Below are 20223 nucleotides of genomic sequence, written 5' to 3'. Positions count from 1 at the left end.
GTTCCTCCAATTCTGTGATTCTATCGTGGAAGGAATCAATAAACTGACTCTTGTCAGTGTTTTTCAAAGGGTTTTGTGCTGTAAGCCTTCCCACAGATCTTCCTTCTCTCTTGTACATTGGTTATTACGAAAGTACAAAGAGCCAGTGAGAGCAGTTTTGCTAATTGGTGTTAAAAGTGTGCCTTTTCTTATGTATCTAGTGCACTGATTGTTTTATAAAATTAATGCATTTAGTGCTAAAGAAAAATGTTTGCTGGGCATTTAACCTTAAGTACTTTCATTCTTATGAAATATGCATTTGACAGACGTGGTTGCATTATTCTGTAAGGAAGTACATTTTTAGCTCTTTATGGACATCCTCTTCTGCGAAGGGTATTTTAATATGGTGATTAATGTCACTTGTCTGAGTTCATGCTCTAGGGGTGTTATGGTGTGTAAGATGCTACTTTCCCTTCAATACTGTTGTCTCAATTCTTCTTATAGGAGATTGTTCTGATAGAGTAAGTTGGATGAGCGATAAGCATTTTAGTTTTGTATCATGAGATGTCATGCCAGATTCAGCTGTGGCTAAAGGACTCCCTTTCACTAGGGGTGCTCTGGGCCTTCTCGTGGGGTTTTGCATGTAGAAACACAAAAATTGAGACCCAGCAGCCTTTCAGTAGTGCTGAAAGGAATTCATAGGTTTTTTGTGTGTGTGAGGACGTGCTGTGATATTTGGTAGTCATACAAGATGTCAATTAATGTCATCATAGTGCAGCAGATTTTTGTCAGATACCAAAGTCCTTTCCCACCACTGATCCTTTTTGTTCACAAAGTGTAGCCACAGTGTAGTGCAGACCACCTGGAGAAGGTGCAGTGTGTCATGATGCAGTTTCAGTAAATTAGTGCTATGACACTGGGTTAGAGCTGAACAACACATGCATGACACAAACAAAATTGTAGGTATTACTTTAGTTTTTCTCTGAGTGTGTTCCTCCTCTGAGGTATTTTTTTCAGATCTCCTTACCCCTTAAATTCCTCTCTGTGAGCTCTCACTACCTCTTTTTACACCATTTTTTATGCTTTGCTCTGTGTATTCTTGCAAATGGAGGGGTGGAGGAAAACCAGGACTTGCTTAGTGTGTGCACGGTGGTAACAGCATGTCTGGAAACAGAAATAGCCATTAGCACACTTTTTGCTGTTGTTTATAAAGTGAAAACCCCCAGTGTTTGGTAGGTATTTCAATTCCACTGCCTTAGAAGCCTGCATTTTATATGAGTTTGAAGAGGCAGTAGGTGGAAAAAGAGAGAATCCCCAGGCATGTTTTATCTGCCTGCCCTGGAGAGGTGAGCAGTGTACCTGAATAGGGTCCCACATAAGAAAAGGAAGAAAAATTGGACAATGACACAGGTCTGAGTGGGTGAGTGTTTCCTGTGCAGTCAGTGAGGGAAAACTTCTGCAGGATATTGTGTGCTCTCACTGCAGACTGAAATGTCCCTGCAGCTGGGTTTTGCTGGTAGTTGTAGGGGTAGCACATTATGGACCCTGAGCCTTTACCTGAAGCCTTGTATAAACAGAGAGAAAAACACTAATAATAATTTGTTTCTTTTTTTTCAAAACCTGTTTCTACTGATGTAACCTTCACACTGCCTGTCCCAAACCACTGACATTGTCTTTGCTTCCGTGGTGTGCCTGCTCTGCTCGGCAACGGCTGTCAGTCCTTTTCTGTCTCTCATACAGCTCTTCTGGGAGGACAGAAGGGTTTCCTTTTTTCTCAGAAGCACACCATGTGCACAGGCTTGCAGGAGGACTGTGGTTTAGTGGGACAGGCTTGCCTTCTCACTGCGGTGGCAAGAGCCAGGCAGAACTGCAGTGTTGCAGAGTCAGAGCATCCAACACCACAGCAATCCAGCTCCTCCTTCCCTGCACCTTCTTCCCTTCCTCTGTAGCAGCAGTTTTTCTTTTGCTTTGCTTTGTTTTGTTTTTCTCAGTAGCTCAGTGGCTTGCCCTGCTGCTGCTGGTGCAGGTCCTCAACTAAAACTGTGGTGTTCCCCACCAGTGCATGGGCTGGTGGCAGTGGGCAGTCCCACAAAGGCATGCCCCGTGAGCACTGCAGCGCATCCTTGGCTTGGAGTGATGAACAACCTATGGGATTCAGAGTATTAACACTTTATAGATGTCAAAGATAGCAATAGATTGCAGAGGTTCCTTTTCTCCACAATATTAATCAGTTGCTTATGTTAAACACTGAAAAAGGAACGAGCTACAACAGAGAATGAAGTGTCTTGTGTCCTTTTGTATTCTGTGTGCATTTCATTATCCTGGCTTTTCTGAGTACAATGGGATGCCGAAAGCGTGATATAACTGATTTTTGAAACAGAGAAAGCAAAGAGGAGATAGGTATTGCTTTTTACTCTAATCTTCCTAATCTATAACTTGTGTATGAATGAACAGAAAATGAAAAAGGGCCAGTTACCTTTCCTTTTCCTCTTTTTTTAACTGTAACACTGTGTGTTTGTGTGGGCTAATGTTTGCTAACATCACAGAGGAAATTAGCTTATGAGCACGTGGTTCCTGAACTTCTGTTTGCTCTCGTGTATGACAGCATGGCATTTCTTTGTTCGTGTTACAAGTCTGGGTAGATGAAAATATATTCTGTGAAGGTTGGTCTTCCTATCAAACAGTGGCTCTTATCATGACAGCTTCTGTAGTTTTTTCACATCATTAGTAAAGACTTTCAAGATGAGATCTCAATCTTCAAGAATTCAAAACCAGTGTTCGTACGTTTTAGGCCACAGACTGCCTTTTTAAAAATTACCTGAAGCCTGTGCTCATCATATTGAATAGTAAAATACCTATCTTAAAATATTAAAGAAATGTAGAAGCTTTTAGCAAATGTTCTAATGTTTTGTTGGTTAGAAAAAGCTACAGAAGAGTTCATTCTGGTTCATTTGACAGCCTTTAATGGGACCTCTCTTTGGGAATTGTTTAGTTTTTGTTGTCTGTTGTGGCGGAAGAGCAGGGAACAGAATAAGTAATAGTACTTTATCTTTTATGTGGAGGAGATGCAGCTTCACATTGCTGAGAAAAAAAGGTGAAGGGAGCTTAAGAAAAAAAGAAAAGCAGTATTTTGTAAGCGTACTGATTTTCAAAGGAATATAGAATCAGAGAGAAAGGAAAGTATTCTGTTGATGGGTACGCAGCATAGTTGCCTCCCTGAAGTAGGTGTACATTATAATGATTTATTTACTTAATACTATAAAAGAATTTTTTCCTTTTCTCCCAGAAATGACTGTAGACCAGAGAAACTGCCATCACATTCCTTTGAAATCGATCACGAAGATGTAGATAAGGATGAAGTATGTATTCTGATTTTTTCTTTTTTCCTCCACCAATGAAGACTATTTATTACTTTAATATCTTGAGAAAAGATAACGGAGACTCATTATCTCCTATTAAACATTTGATATTTGAAATAACTTTGAAGTTGGTGGAACAACATATATACAGCAGGCTTATTAATAAAGTCTTATATTAAAAGGAATGTAAGGATGATTATTTGTGGTCAACTAGGTATTCACGGATTAGTGCACTGACAAAAGAAAACTATTAATTACATCTTTCATCTAGGATACAACGTCCCACTCATCTTCAAAAGGTGGCGGTGGTGGAGGAGGAGGATTAGCAGCAGGAGTTTTCAAGTCTGGATGGCTTTATAAAGGGAATTTCAACAGCACTGTAAACAATAGCATCACTGTTCGGGTAAGGGGACTGCATTATTCTTTCTTTATTCTATTTCAATTTATATCTCCCACAGAGGCACGCTTGTTTGCCATAACCATTTATCTGTTTATATCTCAGATTAGGAATGGTTACATTGCTTCCACAGATCCTACCTAACGTAATGTTGCAATTGTCTGCAGAGCAGTGCAATTGAAATGTGGGTAGAAATTGCTTTTTATTTAAACCCTGTGAATCAGGTATCAGTGAAAACAATTTGCAGCTCAACAACTGTCTTTTTTTTTCTTCACTTCAGTCATTCAAAAAGCGCTACTTCCAGCTGACACAGTTGTCAGATAACTCATATATTATGAATTTCTACAAAGATGAAAAAATATCTAAGGAGCCAAAGGGATGTATTTTCTTGGATTCCTGTACGGGAGTCATACAGGTAAGTCTAATTTTATTTCACTGTATTGTTTTGGTGTCAGATAAATAAGAATTACTGGATGCATGTAGAAGAACATACATGGATGGGTCTCATTATCAGTTGCGTGGAAAGAAAATGCCATTTGTTTTGCTCTTCAAATTGGTGCAAATGCTCAGACTGGCAGAATACAAGAGAGATATAGCTGAAGTGTGATAGGAGATGAGTATGTACTCTTTGCTGATGGCATGCATGAGCAAAATATCATTAAAAAAAATATATTTTCACTGAAATTGCTTTCTTAGCTGCCATGTTTTACTTCATCCTTACTAAGGCTATGCTCGTGTGTTAAAGAGACTCAGATTATAGAACATTCATTGTTACAAAAGGAAAATTAATCCTACATCCTGAGTCTCAAATTATTTAGATGATTCAATAGGCTCCTTGAAGATCCTCTGTAGGGAATGGCAGTTTACATTGTGTAGCCCACGAGGTATTTCTTTTTCAAATAGATGCAGGACTGGATAAAACTAAATACATGGCAGGGCAATGATGTCTGCTGCTGTCAGTCTGCGGCTGTCAGTCTACTGGCTTGAAAGACCTAAGAGGTGGCCTGGAAGTGTGGTGAAAGCCATTGAGGAGACAGAACTGTGGAATTGTTAAGACTGGAACTTGCACAGGAATCCTGTTTAGAAATGCCTAATGTCTGCAACATATTCTTATGCTAGTCTGGGCCATCTGTGCTTGAGATGATGATCAGCATGAAGGAGACATGCTCTGTGCAGTTACAAACACGCTGGTACACCCATGAGGGAGCTGCTACTGCTTCTTGACTCTCAGCTGAGCAGTTAGTTGTGACTAAGGGAGTATTTACTTAGCTTAGAGTAATGGTCATCCTGGATCTTGTGAGTTGGTATTGCTCAGTCATTTATAAGAAGGAAAAAAATGACTGCTTGCTCTTGCCTGCTGGTGGTGCGTGCTTTCCTTTAAGGCAGGTCTCAGCCAGGACCCTCATTAAGACCTGAATGTCTCTGCAGTGTGGCTTTAGCTATAGATTAAGTACTGGCCCAGAGGGTGCCTGATCTTCAGTGTTGTTTCTGATGACACTCCATGGTAGCAGAAATGTTTTGACTGCAAGATTTCTGGCCTTTTTTGCTAACCTCTGGCAGAAAAAAAGCTTAAGAAACCCTTGAAATCATCCTTCTGACCATTGACATCTGCCTCCTAAATCTATAGAATTCCTGCTAATTGTCCAGAGCAGTTTGAGCTGTAAGTTCACCTCTCGCCTACCACCAGAAATTTCTGATTTCATGAGCTGTATGCTGCTAAACACATTTAACTCAATATGAATGACTTTGAGCTCATTTGATAGAGCATGAGTTTACTAGATTGCAATAAACATCCTGGAAAAAAAAAAAAAACATCTCCAGATTAAATGCAAAACACCTTCAAAACAATTCTTTTATTTTGGAAGAATGACCCTGCAGGCATTAGACAGCCTGATGTTTCATTTATAGCTCATCTGTAGTTTCTTTTTGAATCTTGTGTAATTTCCTTCTGAAAGAAATCTCAAACTTGGAATTAAGTGTTGAAGATTACAAGTTAACCTCAAGGTCCACAGTCCGTATCGATATGAAAGGACTTACAGAGAAGGAAACTGAGAAATGGAATTTGGGGTTTTGGGTTTTTTTGCTCATTAACTGATCGGGGAAAAAAAGTAGTTGGCTTTAGATTTGAAACAGAGACTTTGCTGTAGATCTCATCTGCTTGCCAGAAGTCTGAAGTGCAGATGGAAAAGTGGATATTGAAGTTTTCCTGCCACAGTGTTCTTAGCATTCAGCATGCAGGATGTATTGCTCTATTAGATAATGTCTAATAGCATTACAGTACCTGATTGAAAGGTCATGGCTGTGTCTGTAGAGGGAAGGATGCAATACAGACAAGTGCATTCTTTTTAGTGATCTTTATACTTTTTCTGAAGATAAATTGAAACACGGTGTTTTTTCTTCATGGATTGTGCATAAATTTGTATACACGATACACTTAAATTATCTACCTTTAAAAGTTCTGAATGGGCACTAGCTGAGGGTTCTTGACATCGTTTTTTCCGCATCTAACTCTTGCTCAGGCCCTCATGATTTATTGGCTAAAACGGATTTCAGTAAAATTGTAGTTATTATTTTACATTAATTTGAATGTGTGCAGTAACTAGAGATTACAGTGATTTCACTGTGTTCAAGAATGTAACCTGGCACCCAAGAATGAAGTGCTATAAAACCCAACTGTATTCTTCCCCTCCATAGGGCAAATTAAATTTTTTATACCTGAAAGATTATTCACCTCAATAAAAAAGTATGTGAGAGAAAATGATTTCCTAACAGCAGAATTTTCAGTAGCAGAATTAAAGAAGAACACACATAGATAGGCATGCATGCCTGAGCCAACTTTGAAAAACCTAGATTTGATTGATTCCATTGACTGAGTAGCTCCAGAAGTTGTTTAGTCTTGCTGATTCCTGAGCTGGGTCATGACACACAGTATGAAGACTGGAGCAAGTGATTAACAACAGATTGGGTAGGAATCTTCTAAATCATCTCTGCTGCTGGAAAAACACAATTGTTCATGGAATATTTTCTCCATGTCTGGTGTTCTCTATCTCCTTCACTGCTAATAAGCCTCAGATTTTGCCTCTGTTTCTTGTACACAAAAGATGATACCAAACTGCTGGATTAGACGCTGTTCTGGGTAACTTGATACAGGGCTGTGGTTCTCTATATTGAGAAATAGTTCTGTTATGTAAAGCTATAGGATACCACTGTCATTTTAAGACTGTGAATTAATAAACACAAAGAGAGCAAAATGACCAAGTACGGGATGGATGAGTTGGTTTTCATCTGTCAATCTGAGGTTAGATGTGTCAGCAATGCCCTAATAATTGCAGCTGAGGGCAGTTTTCTGGAATATGGAAAGTAAAATGGTGACACTGATGTCCGTAGTCAGTAGTTGTAAAAATTATGTTGTGTAGTGGGGGTAGGGTGCATTCATGTTCTTCCAGATTTAAACAAGGGGAAGAGAGAATTGGTGTGAGTATTTCCATAAGACTAACAGTTGGAAGCCTCATTCATTTGATAAATTTGAGGAATGAAACACATTACATTAGAAGATCATTCTACTCAGTTTCATTGAGCTGTTTCATTAACTAAGCGCCTGTTAATTCTCATAACAGAAGCTGATGGATCAACTACCTACTGCAGGTACAGTCTGGTGATACAGAACAAAGTGAAGTCTGTTGTCAATATATTGAGTTTAGATTCCTATTCTGTGCTTTAAAAGGCCAGAATGCAGTGACTGGGCACCAGTATTTTCACCTTTGGTGTCCTGTGAGGAGTTGTTACAAGTGACTATTGCATTTTCAACACTTTAAAGTGCTCAGTGTAATGTTTTCTCATGGAGGAATCTGTCCTATTCACGTCTTCTGAAGGGGTCTATTAGTTGATTTCTATTCAAAGTCTAACTGGCATTATGCAGAAGCTCTTTCAAAAACCAAGCCAAAAAAATTTATTTACAAATGTCCTTATCCTAATCACAATATTTCTAGCTTCGTTACATGCTTAGAAATTACTCATTACCTTTATGTTGTTTGTTTGCAACATCTGTAAATAGCTTGAAAAAGAAGGTTGCATGAATTGTTCGCATTTAGTTCTTCATTTCCAACCACAGCAGTCAGAAGTGGAACAGTCTTTTACTATGTACTTCCTCGCTTGCCTGCTAGATTTAATTTGTTGAACTACTTCCATCCTCTTTCTGTGGAGCAAATTTGAATGTTGGTTAGCACTGCTTGGTATCTTCTTGAGTGTCTGGTGCAATGATGACTTATAGGAGACTTGGACCTTATTTTCTGTATTCAGCAATGAATCGTGTAGCAATGTTGTACTTTCCCCATCAGAGGTCTTTCATTATTTCACTTAGGAGATGTTCCCTACCACAGTTTGAAGTGTTACTGGCCATAGTCTTAGATCTTCTATGGCTGAACAGATGTCAGATATACAGACACAACGTAAATGGACATAAATTCATTTTCTGTGATATTAAGATTTATTTAAAGTCAGTTAATTTTGTTTGAAATTTACCTATAAGGAGTGGCTGTATAGAAGTCCATCTTATGGATGCCTTTTTTGGTACCTTTTTATAGTTGGTTCTGGTGTTTATTTTTTCCTTTCCTTTCGTTCCAACAGAATAACAGGCTTAGGAAACATGCCTTTGAGCTGAAAATGAATGACCTCACATACTTTGTGCTGGCAGCTGAAAATGAACAGGATATGGATGACTGGATTTTCACTCTCAACAAAATCCTGCAAATAAATCCAGAGGGGACCATTCAGGAAAGGAAAAGCGCAGACCTCACCGATCTGAAACTTGGTAAGAGTGAATAATCTTGTATTGTTTTTTAAATCAAATGCAAAAAAAAAAAAAAAAAAAAAAGCCTTCAGCTACCAATGCCGAATTGCTTTAACTGCACGAGTCTGTAATGGATTCTGTATCTATTGATTTCTGATGGAGCAGCTCCAGCCTTTTGGCAGGCCCCGAACAATGTCAGCTAACTACCCACAGATCATTTTCAAAAGGCTGTGAGAGGGAGGTAAAGCTGCTCCCCTTAAAGTCAGCAGGAACAGCATGGCTCTGCTTTGCTTATGCAGCTCTTTTTCAAGAGCAGTTCACCCTGTCAATGATCTTGCTGGTACATTGTGGTTTACTGTCTTGAGTCTCAAGAAAGTTTTTAAGAGTTTGCTCTTGGGGAAAGATTCTTTTTCCAGCATTTTGTTTTTCTTTAAACATCTGGAGCTAATGATTAAAAAAAACAAAACCACCAGCTGTTGGTGTATTGCTCTTTCCCTGGAAGCTTACTGACTTTTCATTTCTTGCTTTTGTGACTTTGCATATTAATGTGCTTTGACCATGTAAGAAAGAATTAGATGCTTGGTCATGCTGTACTCTTCATGAGACAATAATTCATCATTTCACATAATAAATCGATGTTCAGTTTGATGAATCCTAGCTAGAACTGTATAACTGAAAACACTTGAAACCTTAAAAATTATTATCACCACTTACGGTGTGAACTAAATCAAAGCTTTGAACCCACATGCATCTGAATCTTGAGGAAGTTCAGAGCTAACTGAAGGCTTTAACCTAGTGCTTGTAATAAATTGTGATTTGAGAGGGTCAGAAAGCTCTTCGTACAGCCAAAGATATGTTTTTATGATTTGGAGGCATGAGGGACTTGCACTTCAGAATCAGAGAAGTACTTTTGAAAATCCCACCCATTCGGTTATTAAGTAATAGGAAGAAAAACGTGCATGAAGCATCAAAGACATAAGGTTAACAAAAAAAGGTTTTTAGGGGTAAAAACCCTGATAACTTCATAGCACATTCCTCTTGCTCGTTAGCTTGTCAAAAGGCATGATTCTTTCTTGGCAGAAGAGCCCTGAATGTCTGTAGTGACTTATTTCACGTTGGTCTGAAAGCAAGAGCCAAATAAAAGATTTGCTGTATAGTGCTGTTTTCTGGAAACATAGATTTGCAGCTTTTGGAGTCCAGACTTTCTTCTCAAAGAGCAGATAGGGTCCTGTCTGCCTCACTGACTGCACTGAAAGCTCCTTTTACTGGAAGTCTGAAATCTTTGGGTTGGCATAAATTCTCAGGGTTGCCTTGGGAGGGACTGAGAGAGCAAAGGAAGATGTCTTTGTTGCGGACATGAATATTGGGCATGGATGGACGTGCCAGACACTTCCAGCAAGTAGAGTCCAGCATCTGTGGAAACTTAAATCCAGGCTTTGTTGTAGTAAACACCGCTGGGAGACAAGATTGGGGTGAACAGAGGTCGCATCAGTATCTCCTCCATTTGAGAGATGGATTCTAAGAGGGAACAAAAAGGAGTAGGGTGGGGACTGATTTTTAAAACCCACTGGTAAGAGCAAGCGTAACAAAAACGTTGACCTATTTATTTATTTATTTGTTTCCCCTTTTCAAGACCCTGCAGAAGCTTCAGTGAATTATGATTGCTCTCAAGAAGAGACTGATTCTTCAGAGAACACCTTGCATCCAGACTTCGCAAAAGTAATGGCTGTTATGTTTGTCCTTACTGACAAGGTTGAGTGGAAAGTGCTGCCTAGGTCAAAATGCCTGCCAACAGATGATCATTACTGTTGTGAAAGGTTTAAAAATAGCATATGCCCCATTTTGTGTGTTAGAGCCATGATAAATGATGGAAATAATTTTATTTCTGAGTTGATCACTTTGAATAAATGAAAAGAATTCCACTGGATGTAAAGAAAGTACGTGCTTGTTAGAGTGGTTTGGTTTATACCTGTGAAGTCAGTAAGGATCTAACCCCTGCAGTTGTTTATGAAATATTTACTTTTTTAACCTGCATTTCACAGACTTTGGCCCTTAGAGAGACAAGGTTTCCTATATGACTTGCAGCACTTAAAAGAAATGAGCTGCAACCTGTTCATCACCTTCGCTAATTTCATTGAAAGATGTATGTGATACCAGGGAGATATTTTGTCTTCTAAACCTCACAGACTACATCATGCAAATGAGATAATTGTCGAAGGTGCTAAATTAGGAGAAGCTGGGTTGGAAGTATATCATCACTGGTTTTCCAAAGAGTAACCGTCTGTCAGGGAGCCTCTATAGATACTATCATACTATAGAACAAAATGCTGTCTGAGAATGTTATTTCTACAGATTTGAACAAAAATCTGCATGTGAAAATGAGAACAGAATTTGGTACGTGTGGGAGGACAACAATAGTGTCTGATCATTTTCTCAGTAGACGGATGCTTTCTTTACCACAAATATTTTAGTTAAAGCAAATGCTTTCTTTACTAGTGGCCTGCAAGGCTAAAATAGATGGTCTGCAAGTTGTACTGTGCTTGTATTGCCCTTTATATGGTTAATTTTTCTTCTTACCCCTTGCTCTGTATGCTTGGCTGCAGCAGTAACCTGGGCCTGTCCCTCATCTCCTGATCCCATATCTGCCTAAACCAGGGACAGAGAGATGGGTGGGGAGAGGACTCCCAAGCCTGGCATTTGTGGGTGTTCTGCAGTCTGTGGGATTCTGCCCGTTTGAAAGGCAGGGCAACACTTTCCCACTCTCCTCTCTGCATTCCCTGCAACAAAAGTGGTTTTGTGGGAGGCTGTTTTTCCCTTGGGTTGTGAATCCCCAAAGCGTTTTCAGCGTGGTAAGCCACTATTCTGACATCTTAACAATGGACTCTTTAGTAACATATATGAACTTGAGTTACTTAATTGGTCTTCTTTTGGGTTCCTTTGAAGTATATTGCGGGCTGAAAATCCTTCTTCACAAAGGCATAACCTTCAAAGAATGTTTGAAAGCATTTTGGAATACCTGCTGCAGAAATGAGGGCTGTTATTATAAGTGACACATCAGTCATTCATTTAAAGGTTTAACGACTCTATGGGTTTCTGTTCTTGTGCAGAAAGCTAACTCATTGTCTGTCACTACAGTACATCACAGAAACAGAAGAAACAGTGAAAGCTTCTCGAAATACAGAGAGACTAAATCTTTTCTCCTTGGATCCTGATATAGCAGTAAGTGAAATTACCTTTTCAAGTTCCTGTAAGTTTTTAAATACAGATGCTGAGCTAACAGGCTTAGCTAAGCTACCTGTGTGGCTGGGAGTTCAGTGAGCAACCGAGAGTTCCGCCCTGTGCTAATCTCTCTTGTGTGCACAGGACTGTTAGGCTGAAAATAAAAGTAGAATGGAAATGGTGTTTGTTTTCGGCTTCAGAATGAGTGGGGGGTAAAAATGCCATCCCTGCTCTGCAGAGGTTTGTGTATAGACTGCCCTTATCTGATCACAAAGTGGTTGCAGTTGGGTGGGACCTCTGGAGGTCATCTTGTCCAGTGTAGCTAAAATTTGAGTCAGTAAAGCAGACCGAAAATATTACAGGAACAAAACCTTTCCTTGCACTAGGAATGTCACAGTAACAGATTTTTATTGCTATTCAATGCACTGAATTTGACTACAAAATGTGAATGGGTTTAAAAAGCAGTGGGAGGTAGAATCGGAGGTATAAAAGACTATGTGAAAAAGTGTAGCTGGAAATGGTAGGAAGGGCAGGTTGCTTTTCTTCTTATCCTCAGCTTGCTCATTTAGTGTTAGACTTCATGATTCAAATAACGTTTCTGTTTGTGCTGAGTGAATGTTTGTTGGTTGACTTAACAAGAATATGGAGATATCAGCAGTGATTTTGTGAGGTTTTCAGGTAATTCAGTGATAGTAAACACCTCTAGAAAGCTTTGAGGTTTGGATTATCGTGCTTTTTCCATGTATAACTAATCGCCTAACTTATTTAAGTCAATGAATCCTCAGAAAAAGGAGTTTCCAGGGACAAACTCAATGATCAAGCCATTTGAAGAAAAGCCTGCAAAGCGGATCCTGATAACTTGCAAATCCCTCAGTTTGAATCTCCAGGCCTGCGTTACTGAAAATGAAAATGATCCTTCAACTAATGTAAGCTCTGCTTATTTCCCTATGTGCTTTTTCCTTTTCTCCCCCTTCAGAAAAGACTTCCTCTGCACATACTACACTTGGTAAGCTCTCCCTCAGCCTATCCCTTTTAAACGAGTAATGAGGCTGGGGAACCTTTCAGCACTTTGAAGCTGATTTAGATTGCAAACTTTTAGCTACAGTTGAATGGGGAATCGAAAACGTTAAGACTCTTGAGGATCCTTAACAATTGCTATAAGAACAAGTTTAAAATGCAAAGGTCTATGTAAGGGGGCAATTGAATATCAGTTGGTGGTGGGTAATTGGTATTTTTAGTTGTTTTTCCCAGAGAGTTTGGGGACCAGACAGATTAGATTACAGATGAGAAGGCAAATAGAAAGGACTGGATGCTTCATCAAGTAGGAAAGCTCAGAGTTAAAAATAAAAATATATATTAAAAAAAAAAAAAAGGACGAAGCAGAAAATTTTGCTTATATTTACCTTAAGAAGAAAGTGCAGGGAAAGGGAAGTTGCTGTTATCAGCCCATAGCTTTAGGTTAATTCTCCTCAGAAGCAGGGAAGGTTTTGAGAAATGAGTGTCCTGGCAACTCAACTTTCATACATTCTGTGAGGCATCGATTTTTATGTTTTGTGTATTTCCATACGACGATGACCTCTCCAGTGAGTGCATATTCAGCATAATGTGATCAATACTTTTTTGGCAGACTGGAATAGCTGTTTAAGGGAAGTCATGATAACCGAACCAAAGGCACGCACTTGTTCATTACAGAGGCTGCAAAAGCATAGAATATCGTACCTGCTGATACACTGCCCTTATCTCCTGAGTTTTAAGATTCTGATTTCCAAACGGCTCAGAATTTGTTATCATGAGTTTGTCTCTCTTATCCTGACTGATGTATTTCATCAGAACAGTGAAGGCTCTTTAGAGGTTACTCACAGTCATACAATTTAATTCCCTGGCACTATGGGATAGAACAAGTAGGTACTGTCAGAGCTGTTTGTACGCTCTCGGTTTCCTAGCAAAATAGAACATGTGTTTCCCACTGAATAATACACCCACGCATTTGTGTTTGTACCAGAAAACATTTTTCATCTCATTACATTTGTCATCATTTCTGGTCAGATTTCTGATGATCCCTGGAAGGCCCACCCTCACTATCCGTTCTTTTATAATGAGTGCAAATTTGCATTAAAATTATTCTGTAGCGTTTCTCTGAGGTCTGTTAATTTACTCTAGTCGTTATCTGCATCAGAGATGTTTCTGTATTCTTTCTGCAAGTTTCTGTGTTAGCTGCTGATGGCTGTTCTGGCCCAGTGTCAATGAGCTACCTTTAAAAGCCCCTAAACGTTGGAATCCTTGTTGCTGGGTGAACATGTGTTTTCAATGAATCTCGTAATTTGTAAACAGTCTTAATTTACTTTCTTTTTTTTTTTCCTAGATCTTTGGTTCTAATAAGAGATTTTACTCTCTCTCTTGGTTACTGCATTGTTTTGTTTCTGGTATTTTCTCCAGGTGGAGCCTTTCTTTGTGAGCGTGGCACTGTATGATGTCAGGGACGGCAGGAAGATCTCTGCTGATTTTCATGTGGATTTGAACCATGCTCTTGTCAGACAGATGATTTCAGGTTCTTCGTTTTCATTAGAAAATGGCACTGTTGAAAATATTGACTCAAATGAAATGGAAGAACCACAGGTCAGGGGGTTCCCAGAAGAATGGCTGAAGTACCCAAAACAGGTATTCCATGTGTGGCTTATGTGACTTAGTGACTAATTTTAGTTCAGTAGTATTAATTTTCATTGGAGAATTTCTCTACTACCAGCGGTTCTTTTTTCAGAAACATACTTTTTGTTAAACAATATATATCAGTGGTACATGGATACAGATGCATGATATTTACAATCCATTCACAATTCAAGAAATTTAATGTCTGTCATTTAGAGACCGAACACGTTTCCTGAATTCTTTGGGTTCATTCACTGATGTTTTTCAAACCAGCCAAACAAATCTGAACTTAAAACCTCATCCAAATGCTGTGTTAATCTCCAAAGACTCCCACGTTCTTGCCTTATGTTGCATTTCTTCTCAGTGCCATTCCCATGAGGTGGGGTTGATATTAGTGTTGTCCCAGAGGAATGGTTAGGTTAGGTGATTCTAGCATGGTCATACATTTCTTCACTTCAGTTAGTATCTTTGCAAGATGCTGAGGGCACAATCTTACTGCAGAGCTAACATGAAGATTTTTAGTTTCCCTCTGGCTGTCTTGAATGCGTAGAGAGAGATCCTTTGTAATGCCTTTTGAATTTGGTTTGATGGCATTTCCATAAATAAAGAGCACTGGCACTATTTCATTTCATCAGTATTGCCATATACATTTTTACTGTTCTCTTTCCTTTTCTCAGGCTCTTTTCTCCATAAGTAATCCTCATTCTGAGATTGTATTAGTAGCAAAAATAGAGAAGGTGCTCACAGGAAACATTGCCAGCAGTGCTGAACCTTACATTAAGAATCCAGATTCTTATAAGGTAATGTAACATGAACAAGTTTCTTCTTTTTAAGTTTTGGCCTATTGGAACCTGAAGACATTGGCAACTCTGCTTGCAAATGTCACCAGTCCTAAGAAGGCAAATGCCTGAACTCCACTAACTTTATTAAGATAAAGTTATTACATGGTGACCAACTACTATCCATGCATGGTGCACTCTTACGCTAGCTATGTCCTAGCAAAGTGAAATTCCGTTTCAGTAATCTTCCATAAATTATGAACTAGTGCACTTTGTATGCTCACATAGCCAGGGTAGGCACCTACCTGTGTCTCTTTGAGAACAGACAGAGCATTTGCCATAGATAAACAAAAACATTAAAACAAACTGGAATAGTAATTTAACTGCTGTAGTTCTGACTTAAAGGACGTTGAAGAGGTTTAGTTTGTCAGCAGTTCCATGATGCCTCTCCTGTCCATCCCAGAACCTTCTGTCATGGGCAGTATCAAACCCAATTATTTTGGGACCACTACAACCTCTTCAGCAGAATAGTTTGTTATCCTGTGCTGTAGACATTACTGGCATATTGGTGACACAATTCATATTTCTTTGTTTTGTAGTGTGCACAGAAAGTGTTAAAATCCAATAAACAATTCTGTAGCAAGCTGGGAAAATACCGCATGCCATTTGCTTGGTCAGTGAGGTATGTATTAATTCTTTTAATAATTTGCAGCGATATCTTATAGATTATTCTAGTCTTGGATTTGTATCCTCTTATTGCTTTATTTGCCAGTGATTTGATGCTAAAAATTACTGAAAGGTTTTCAAAGTCACAGTTCTTACAGTCATTTCCCCCAAAGATAGTTACTGTCAGAGACAAGGGTGTAGTGGCCACCTAAAATACAGATTCAACAGACTGAAGTTCTGCCTGTCACATTTCCAGTAAACATAACCAAGAACCTGGAGTAATGGTGATCCCAATACAGTACCTATATATATACATATATATATATTATATATAAATATAAATATATATTATATAAATATAAAATATAAAATTTTTTTTTTTTTTTTTTTTTTTTTTTTTTTTTTTTTTTTTTTTTTGCTTTTCCACTCTGTTCTGCTTTCTCATGGGTCATTGTATGGTCTGTTCGGTGCTACTCACTGGTGTCAGTGAGTGTCTCATCCTCAAGTTGTTTTTCCCATGCCTCTTGATCCCTTCCTATCAAGTCGCCAAAATATATATGGCTGCCTTCTTTTCATTATTTCTTCAGATTTTCTAGTAATTCCTCTGTCCTCCTTTCTGTTTGTTCCTTCTCAGTCTTCTGTCTTTTCCTCATATTGCTGTAGCCCTGTGATAACAGATCTCCCTGACCAAGTCACTCTGTGTGTCCCTCTGGCAGCACTGTCTTTCTGCCATGCACGGAGCAGGGAATACAATATTTTTATATCCTCTATAAAAAGGAAAGCTCATCCATCAGCAAGAGCAAGCAATCCTCTTTTTCCATTGTGACACAGCAGGCCTGCTGGAGGGCTGCCTGAAGCTGTAGAAAGGAAGGAAAGAGCATTAAGTGAAAATGTCATGTGGTGGTGCTGCCCATGACCATTAGGGATAGCTCTGTGGCTGTGCTCTTCTGGTGTGGAAGTATGAGGCACTACGATCACATGGTTTGTCCTTCAACGTGTAGGTGGAAGCTTATGTTTTTGGTATACGGTGTTTGGGTGGCAAAGGAGCAAACACAAACTTATGGCCGTTTGAAGAATCATTTATTTTTCAATGACAATTTTTTTTTCTCAGTGTCCAGTGGGAACAGGAAAAGTGGGCGCACGCTCAGGAGCAGGGTGGAAAATGTGCTCTGATCTATCACAGTAAGCTCAAGGGTGTTCATTAATATAATAGTAGGTCTGTGTAGCCAAGGGGCCATTCATCAAAATGATATTGATGGGTGTCTGTTTTTTATTGATGGGCTACTTTTAGCATGCAATGGATGGTATGGTGGCAAGAGGTGCAGGCTGGGTGACAGGCTGGCTTGAGGCTTTTTGTTAGCTCTGTCCTGCCTGACTGTTGTTGGTTGCTCTACCTTCAGTCATGTGTCCTGTAATTCAGTCATTGCTTGTGTGTGTGCACCCCAGTACAGTGGGGATTTGGATACTCAGGAGCCTGAGCCTTTCTCAGCCTTCCTCTGTTTGTCTGTTGTTTTCCTCAGGAAAATAAGACCAAAAAGACCTTCATGTCATGCTATATTTTACAGCTTCCCTAGGAGAGCATTAAATCATTCCTAAATATGTTTATTTAACCAATATTCTGGCTATGATTTCCCACACAGAAATAGAAATACATGCTTGTGTTAGCAGATGCAGAGCGAGCTCAACATTTCGTATTCAGTTACTGTGTGTGCGTTACACAGATGGCCTGCACGTGAGCAGAGGATGTACCTGGAATTTGTGGACATCCCTCAGTTCCAGCAGGCAATAGTTTTGGATGTCATCCTACTTCAGTGCTTCACTGCCCATAACATTAAGGAGCTTTCCTTCCATCTGTAGGATTAATTACTGAAAATACACTCGGGTGTGTTTATCAGCTCTTAAAACTTTTCATTATTAATCATTTATGGGGGTTAGATAACAGTGTGAAGATTGTTGTCCAAATAAACCACGTGTATAATCTTGTTGGCATCAGTGGAGTTGCACAAGGAATTTATTTAGATCAGTGTGTCAAATTCTGCCCTCATTTACATCTATTTGTGTTTTAACATTACTCAGAACACTCTTTGGTAAAAGCAAAGTATAGTTTGGTTCTGTACAATCTATTTCTATTTTCTCAGCTTGAAAAATAGAAGTTTCCACAGGAGACTATCATATTACAGAGGGAAAAAAATGGTCTGGCTGGGATAAATAGCAAAACCCTGCATTTGAAATAACTGGAAAACACATTTCCATTCTGGCATTAGGCTAACTCCTGTTTTTTCTGCAGAAATTTTCCCCCTTAAAGCAGTTGCAGATGACAGCAATGTGATTTTTACATATATGTTTAGCGAGTCAAAGTCTGACAGCTGAGTTTTGTACATGTGTCTGAAACTCTAATTGTCTTATGTGGCATCCAGTTGGTTAGCATCGTGCAAAAGGGTGACTCGGGGTTCCTCCCTGATTTCCTGCAGGCACTGGTGGCTGTGTGCTCTCACAGGTATACAGTTCATGTTAGAATTGCAACGTGTCAGAGTAATTTTCAGCTTAAAAGTGTGTTTCAGTGTGAAATTACGAACCTGGCATAGGTTTTCTGCATTTAAAGAGTTATAATCAGCTGATAGTCCACAATTACATCAGAACAGTAGAGTAATTGAAGCATTTGAAATACTGGAAAAGTGTCATTTTCTATAGTGAAATCTGATTATTTGTTAAGCTCTTCTTAAATTCTTCAGGATTTTAGTTCTGTGTTGTTTTTTTTTCTTTTTAAGATCAATCTAATAAATAAGTAGCAGATAGTAAGGAATCACTAACATATTAGATAAGTATTGGACTCCTGGGGTGTTGAAGTGTTTTTCTACATTTGCTTTTCCTTGGTCTTGCCACTCATCATTCTAAAATGCCTTTAGTATGTTCACTGTGATAAGGTGCTCCGTCTGTGCCCAGGAACTGAAAGGATCCAGTGAAACAGGGGAATGCAGTTGTGTAACTGCAGGTGTAAAACACATAATACTGCTGCTGTGACAGTTTTTCAACTTTAAAGTGCTGGGAGCATGAATATGTCCATATAGTTTGACTAGCAGTAAGCAATCAAACTCTGCTCTGAATGCAGAAGTATGTGTGTTTGTGAGAATCAGCTTGCTTTTCTTGGATGTCTGAATTGCACCTGCAGTGGCAAGTGCTCTTGGAGTGAGCTACCTCCAACACAGACCTGGCTCTTTTTGCACTGTGGACGCCCCCATCCCGGTTTACTAAGTGCTTCCATACCCCAGTGTGCTGAGCACCGGGATGGGAATTATTCATAGTATCCACAGAGGCTGGGTTTGCTCAGCAACCCCAGTGGCACAGCCAAAATCCTTTCTCAACATTTTGGTCTTCTCTGGTAGTCTGGAGAAGGAGGAAGCGATGCTGAGCTCATCATAATGTCACCAATGCTGTAATAGTTATTTAATCTTATCTTTTTTCTTTTTTTCCATCGATGGTTTAACAGGATTTGTAAAATAACCCACAGCTGCCAGAAATTGGGTCCGGTTTCTCCCTAGTAACTTAAAATATTTGATGCTGTGTGTTGGTGTGGGCCCTATTCCCCGTAATTCTTGAAAGCAAAAATCTGATAGAAGAGGGCCTATTATCCTTTACAGTTACAAAGAAATGAAATAGTAGTGTTTCTCTCAGTTAATTAATTAAAGACAGGGTGCGTTTGTACTCATCCTTGGGATCTTCTTCCAAGGGTTTACTCCATTATTTTGCATCTGGCAGCGATTTGTGCTGGCATCAATTACTCTTCTCCCTGGCAGTGAAACAGAGAAGTAAATTAAAGAAGAAAGATTGGCCAAATGATTCACAGAACAGCACTTAGTGTCAAGAACATTTTACTTTTGTTAAGCAATGTTTTAGTGTACAGTGGTTGAGTCCAAAGTTCATTAATTTGGATAACTGTTACATTATCCAGTCCAGCCAATGTGTGTGACCCTTGGGGCTGTATAAAGGGCACTGCAATGTCTTAATTAAATCCTGCCAGTGTCAATGAGCAGGAATGGAAATATCTGAGCATGTTTTCCTGTGTGCACAACAGCTGATACTTATTGTTCCCAGTTATAAACCATATCCTTTCTTTCCATTTCACTTGGCACTTCGTAACTGGTTCTCAAAAAATTTAGTCAGTGTTCCACTAGCTTGTTTTATGAAGGAAAGCTAAGGCACGGTGAGTTGGTGTCTCGCTTCTGGAAGACACAGAACAGATTTAATGCATGAGAAACCTCTCTAGGGGTCTCAGCCCTGGTTTTGCACAAGCACGTGCTTCTTTATGTGATGAGATCTAATGGTTGGCATTTGATGTTTTGCTGTAATTTTATTAAAATGATCAGTGGAGGGTGGAGCAGGAAGTGGGCT

General features: G+C 39.2%; 1 protein-coding gene across 20 annotated transcripts in view; it reads left to right on the top strand.

The window, feature by feature from the left end:
• Positions 1–20223, top strand: part of DOCK10 (dedicator of cytokinesis 10) — a 139834-nt gene that overhangs the window by 65704 nt on the left and 53907 nt on the right. For 18 of the 20 annotated variants that reach the window (XM_015277017.4, XM_015277025.4, XM_015277016.4 and 15 more), the window contains exons 5-14: positions 3266–3338; positions 3610–3741; positions 4016–4150; positions 8362–8545; positions 10158–10243; positions 11660–11743; positions 12514–12669; positions 14180–14401; positions 15067–15189; positions 15768–15850. In XM_015277017.4, coding sequence (XP_015132503.2) covers positions 3266–3338; positions 3610–3741; positions 4016–4150; positions 8362–8545; positions 10158–10243; positions 11660–11743; positions 12514–12669; positions 14180–14401; positions 15067–15189; positions 15768–15850 — 1278 coding nt within the window. The remainder of the gene's footprint in view (positions 1–3265; positions 3339–3609; positions 3742–4015; positions 4151–8361; positions 8546–10157; positions 10244–11659; positions 11744–12513; positions 12670–14179; positions 14402–15066; positions 15190–15767; positions 15851–20223) is intronic. The other 2 variants (XM_015277011.4, XM_040706031.2) reach the window with 1 other exon arrangement.

This window comes from Gallus gallus, chromosome 9 (assembly GCF_016699485.2).
Source record: "Gallus gallus isolate bGalGal1 chromosome 9, bGalGal1.mat.broiler.GRCg7b, whole genome shotgun sequence".
NCBI classification, from domain to species: Eukaryota; Metazoa; Chordata; class Aves; order Galliformes; family Phasianidae; genus Gallus; species Gallus gallus.
This window is presented reverse-complemented; position numbering and strand designations above follow the sequence as displayed.